The sequence below is a fragment of the Antennarius striatus genome, chromosome 9 (genome assembly GCF_040054535.1).
Source record: "Antennarius striatus isolate MH-2024 chromosome 9, ASM4005453v1, whole genome shotgun sequence".
In the NCBI taxonomy this organism is placed as follows: domain Eukaryota; kingdom Metazoa; phylum Chordata; class Actinopteri; order Lophiiformes; family Antennariidae; genus Antennarius; species Antennarius striatus.
In genome coordinates this window covers 11708131-11714116 of record NC_090784.1, presented here as the reverse complement: position 1 = coordinate 11714116, position 5986 = coordinate 11708131, and the positions used below count along the sequence as shown (strand labels likewise).

The following is a 5986-nucleotide window of genomic DNA, read 5'->3' as shown; positions in this document are numbered from 1 at the left end:
AGATTGAAATGGATCCCAAGCCTCTGTTTAAAAATTGCAACTCACCCTAAATGAGTGTATGCATTTAAATAGGCCTGGTCATTGAAAATTAACCTCCTTGTAGTCAGTTTAGTAACCATTGGACAAATAACCTTCTGTGTATCTTAGGCATCCAAAGCACAATAAGGCAAAAGTTAGACTCCTGCCAAATGAAAACTTGCTGTTTGTAATAGAAACAGGAGAATCTACAACATCATAATGTGAACTGTGAAGGAGTGTCAGATAGTGAGCAGTTTAAACTAAATTCAGCCCTTGAGAACAATCAAAATGTCAATAATGATTCCAGCCCAAAGTAGAAATAAAATAATCAGGATGTAAGAATTGTAGGTTTTTCCCTTTTTAATGTCACAATATGAATACTTCTGTTCCTGAAAAGAAAGAATAATCCAAGAAACACCTCATGACCATTTATGACTTAACTGAAATTTTTAGAATGTTTAATGGCTCATTTTAGGCACTTGGAATTTCAACTTTCTTTCAGCAAAGAGCCTAAATCTTTGGTCCAACAATTAAAAAAATAAAGCTTAAGTATGAAAATAACAAAATAACACCAGCTGTTTGCTTATACCCATATATATACTGTATGTATATGTGTGTGTGTATGTGTGTGTGTATACACACACATATGTGTTCGTGTGTGTGTGTGTGTGTGTGTGTGTATATATATATATATATATATATACACAATATATATACACTATATATATATATATATATATACACACACTGTATATACATACTGTATATATAAACACACACACACACATATACAGTATATATTTCCTTACCTAATCAATACTTAGCCAAAATAATATCATTACATCTCAGAAATGACCAGCAATCTTACTGATGTTTGCAAGAGAGAACAAAATATTGTCGGCTCACTCAGATGTACAGCAGTCCAGGATTGTCACATCACATTTGGCAAACAAAAATGTGTTGTTTTTTTTAATGAATTTTCAGTCCACTTCCTTGGAGGACAAGATGATGTCCACCACTGCCCTTCTCATAGCCTCTTCAGTTACAGGGCAGCCAAGTCTGATATGAATTACTGCACAGTGAAACTGGAGTCGGCTGCACATGTGCAATATAGTAATTACTGAAGTTGATGTCCTGCACATATGGTGCTGGCTGGTAATAACATGTGACATTCGTTATAGTGGGGATGGCATTCTGCTCAGCCAGCACCTTCAGTGCCAGCATGGAGATGAGGCTGAGCGTCTGGCGCCGCTCGTGGCCCATCAGACACACGGTGCTCTCGTTCACTACTTTGTGCAGAGTCATCAGACAATCGTAGCGTTTGTGCTCCATACCAGCAAAGTGGTTTTGTAGGTAAGCTTCCAGTTTCCTCTGCTGCTCTCCGATGTCAGAGAAGTCAATGAAGAAGCGAGAGCACATGTAGCGTTGCATCTGCTTCATGTCTGCCTCTGAAGATGGTGTGAACCCTCGCACCAGCAGGTGGCAATATTTCAATAAGCCACCCCCTCTGATTTCCTCTGGGCTATGTGTGGCTATGGTCTTCTGATGTAAGTGTCCCATGGCCTCCTGGAAGTCCCCATACACGCTCTCCCCAATCACAGTGGGATGGAAGCTCTCAGACATGGCCGTCTCTGAGCAGCGGTCAAATAAGAGCAGAGAATCAAGGCAAATCTGGAAGGAGTCCACACTGAATTCAAACTGCCGCCGTAAAGAGTCCACAAATTTCAACTCCACATTCTTGCCTGTGTTGTTGGACAGAGAAATGAGGCTCCAGCGGTCAGTGTCATTACAGACTTTCACCAGTTTCTGTACATAGACTTCTTTGAGGGTCAGTGCTGTGATGCGTTCCTTAGAGACCCCAGGAGGTAAGAAGTCAAAAAGGCAGTCCAACACTACGTCCTTCACTAGACGGAAGGCCTGATCGTCTTTCAGCGACACACCGAAGATCAGGTCCAAGTCCTTATAGCCCAGTCCGGAGTCCTGATGGAGCACGTGGCTTGCAGCCGAGCCGTTCAACCTCACATCTGTGACACTGATGCCCCTCTCCCCCAGCCTCACTCGCACAACCTGGACAGGAATGAGACAGAGCATAATATTAGTGATTGGAGAACAAAGAAAAATAATGACATATAGTCATATATCCTACAAGACTCAAGTTAAACCCTTGAACTGTTTCTAGAGAGGCTCCTCACGAGCCTGGTGGAAATCAATAACCCAGGAGTCTAAATAAAAACAGAGGAGTTTTATTATCTTGACAAGAAAGTGAACAGTGGTGAGCAGGACCACATGGTGTCTATCACGAGTAAAAGACATTCTTTATGGTCAGCAGTCTTCTCCTTCCTTTACCCCAATGACCCACATGTTTACACAAATAAGTCTTGCCTCAATGTGGCCTTATTGGCAGAGGATGACCTGCAGTGGGATAGGCTATACCAACACCACCAGCCTATCAGACTCTACCCTGGGGAGAAATGACCATCCTGCTCAAAGTACACTTGGAACAAATCATATCATAATTGGAAGCTTAAATATGAATGATCCAAGACAACAACAACTAACTATAACCTTTCTATTTAATCTGGAAAGTTGTTTCAGTAAGTTGTCATATCATCTGTTCACAGATTCTAACAACAACAAATAACACACTCTTCCACTGAGCAAACTTGAATCAGACACAATTCAAACAGCAAAGCCTTACTGTACAAACTAGTTCATATACACTTCGACACAATCCTAAATCTCCCCACTGACCCATCAGATTAGGGTTTGTTAACTCTCTCTCCCATGGTGATCAGATAACAAGCTGGCCCTATTTATACACACCAGGTCAGGCTACTGAATGAAGACAAACATTTGAAGGCCAGTGAAGCTCTCACACAGGAATAAAACCACAATCCTTTAACATGGCAGTAATGGAATTACCATCACTCATCCAGGAAATGGTTCCAACATGTTTAAATTCTAATCAAAATTAATGTTACTGAAGTGTTTGTGGGCTATCATGGTTACCTGGATCCATCAATGTTGTTCATTCTAGGTAAGACATGCACTTAGCCGTTATCACAGCATACATATTATAATAAAGCTAAGTGGCCATAAACCAACTTCTGTCCAATCAAGTCTATCTTAACTTACGGATAGATCAATAAAATCTAAGTGGGGGAAAGGAAAGGTGTTGTTGTTAGAGGCTCGCTCATCAGAGGGTGTTGTTATCTCACATGAACAATGAGACCTTTACTTCCTTGAACTCGAGAGTGATGCTGCAGGACAAAGGTTGAAACTGTCAGTCATACACCTCTGATGCATTACAGAAGAGGAACATCTATATATCCAAACCCAGTCACGTTTATATTTCAGCTACATGGTGATGTTCTAGGTTGCTGTGACAGGAGACAAGAAGTGAATCAAATTTCAGACTGTATGCCAGATGGTTTTTAGCTAAAAACAATTATATGGGATTTCCACAAATCCAGGAGAAACAAGAGTCAAGGACCAACCCTGTATTTAAGCTTCCTGCATGCTCAATGGAGCATTCATCCTTCAGCTACCACAAGCATGAATCTCAGTGATTCACAGGCTGATGGAGCTCATTTTGACTACAGTATTTCAATGTGTAAATGAAACTGACATAAGGATTGCTAAAACATATTATTTGACTGTTTTTTGACAAGACATTCTTCCATACGTTTATTTTTTAATTTGATAGCGACTTTAAAATTGCACTGTCTAGAAACGCAACGTAAAATCACCACAGTGAAAAGAGACCTCACAACAACGCATGTGAGGCTGAAAGTGTAGAGGGACACTGGCATGTCTGCATCATGCTTTTTAAATCAAATCAGGCGATGTATAACACCATTAAAATCCAAAGCAACAAGTCTGCACTTCATATTTGTCACCAAAAGGAAATAGACAAAACTTATAACCATGGTAAAATAAAAATTATGACATAATGTGCCAACGAAATATAACTAAGTAAGGTTGGACCAAAACTAAACCCTACAAGGCTCATATTCTGGGTTAGTCCTTAGCTCTCAACTTTGGATTCAAAGAAAAACAACCAATATAACACAATTCAATTTTATTAAAGTTTCCAGGGAATATGTTGTGCAAAGGTTTTACTGAATTCAGTACGGACTCGCATAGATTGTGGCATTCAGTTTGGTATTTATATAAGTCATTACATAAATAGGCTTACATATAAATATATAAAAATATATACGTATAACTATTGTGTATACTGTTCATTTACTATAAAAAAAAATCTATACGCAAATTCACACGTGACTAGTATATAATCAATACAATTACTACTACTATTACAACTACTACAATTACTCCTACTATAATAATAATAATAATAATAATAATAATAATAATAATAATAATAATAATAATAATAATAATAATAATAATAATAATAATAATAATAATAATAATAATAATAATAATAATAATAATAATAATAATAATAATAATAATAATAATAATGTCAGACACTACCTGGGCAATCTGGCGGGGTTGCACAGACAGCGTGGGGAAGTTTCCTCTGCCGTGGATGGGGACGGCCTCTCCCAGGATGGAGTCCAGGCGCTGCACCTGATCCCAGGATAACACGCAGAACCGCCGACTCTGATCCGAGGCATCACCGCAAGACATGGCCAAGGTAAGTTCAGTCACCCCTCCAAGAAGATTTCTTTTTTTTATTTAAATCAGCAGACTGTTTAGCGGCGCTTGAGCTCTCTATCTCTCTTTCTGTTCAATGCAAGAAGGATATATTCCAGTTATATACCAGTTATTTAGACGATGAAATGTTAAAAGTTTATGCTGGTCTTCAGGTCATCAGCCTCGTCCTCCGATGAGCGCCGCTACAATACGGTCAGTCCGCTCAGAGCGGACTCATAAGGACAGAAGCCTCCTCATTAGCATACGCTCTCTGATTGGCTGCCGTGTTTGGTCGCTGACGTTCAACGTCCCGTCTCCAAGGAACACCCCCCCTCCCCCCGTGACGTAATAGACAGCGTCCTGTCCTCTCTCTGCCCCGCTTGAGGTGCGTTCTGGATCACCAAAGGGTTTCCCTGGACTTCTAACCGGACCTGAGTTCTGATGGTTAGTTTTTAGTCATATACGGACAAATTTGACATTAATGTTGATTCAAACAGAGAAATCCAGTTACAGCTGCCTAAACCTAAGCTCCTCTTTACATACTATGATGAGCTTCACTGCATCTTATCATCTTATCAACATGCAGGATGCTTTTCTTTTTCCTTTATTTCCAGCAAATTCACCTTACACACTTCACAATCACACAGACACAACCCAATGAACACCATCATCTCCAAAGAAGGAAATATAAACTGCAGACTTTGTTGAAGAACACTCCAAAAGCTGCTCTGTCTACCAGAACATGGACAAAATGAAAGCTCCTGTCTCAAGTCACAGATCTCCACTCCCATGTTTGCCCACAAGTCTTATCACCTTGAAGCCCTTCATTAATAGTTGCTCGTATTCACAGTTATGCCCATTTCAGCCAAACTGTGAATATGTTCTCATGTTACATTGAAATTATTGATTGACAATTCCCCAGAAACTCACAGGAACAACAGAAAATTACCTCAAGCTGAAAAAGTTTGTTCAAAAAGATGTATTTATTCTATTCATGTCTCATATTATATTATGTCTTCTGCACAATCTGAAAGGCTCATCTGTAGGTGGCTTGAAAAAGACAGAAAGGCAGTTTTAGGTAAAGCTCGACGTGCCAGCTTTTATTAAGAACATTTCTGTGTGTCATTTAGTTTGCCATTATAAGATTTAGCCACTTCATTTACTTCGTAGCATAAATGCTTATTTCTTGATGTCAAGGCATCAACATTGAGTTGTTAGTAGCAAAAAAAACAAAAATGGTGCGATAATGATTTCTGCTTTGCAGCTCTTACTAAAATCACATACAGTTTTTGTTTCTCCATTG

General features: G+C 39.3%; 1 protein-coding gene across 3 annotated transcripts; it reads right to left on the bottom strand.

Moving 5' to 3' along the window:
• Window positions 1-352: 352 nt before the first annotated feature.
• On the bottom strand, window positions 353-4894 carry tent5ba (terminal nucleotidyltransferase 5ba). 3 transcript variants are annotated; one of them, XM_068324345.1, is made up of 3 exons: window positions 4522-4894; window positions 1761-2085; window positions 353-1649 (listed from the first exon to the last, which is right to left on the bottom strand). In XM_068324345.1, the coding sequence occupies exons 1-3, from the start codon at window positions 4675-4677 to the stop codon at window positions 1057-1059; spliced, it is 1074 nt and encodes a 357-aa protein (XP_068180446.1). In that variant the 5' UTR covers window positions 4678-4894; the 3' UTR covers window positions 353-1056. The 3 variants fall into 3 exon arrangements, with proteins under 3 accessions (XP_068180446.1, XP_068180445.1, XP_068180447.1); XM_068324344.1 differs by having other exon boundaries at window positions 353-2085; XM_068324346.1 differs by having other exon boundaries at window positions 353-3398; window positions 4522-4655.
• Window positions 4895-5986: the final 1092 nt, after the last annotated feature.

Bases quoted from the DNA above. Each gene is read 5' to 3' on its own strand.
- tent5ba (XM_068324344.1), bottom strand. From the start codon at position 4,677: ATGTCTTGCGGTGATGCCTCGGATCAGAGTCGGCGGTTCTGCGTGTTA. The intron at 2,086-4,521 runs GTAGTGTCTGAC...ATTCCTGTCCAG, and splicing joins AACCCCGCCAGATTGCCCAG to GTTGTGCGAGTGAGGCTGGG.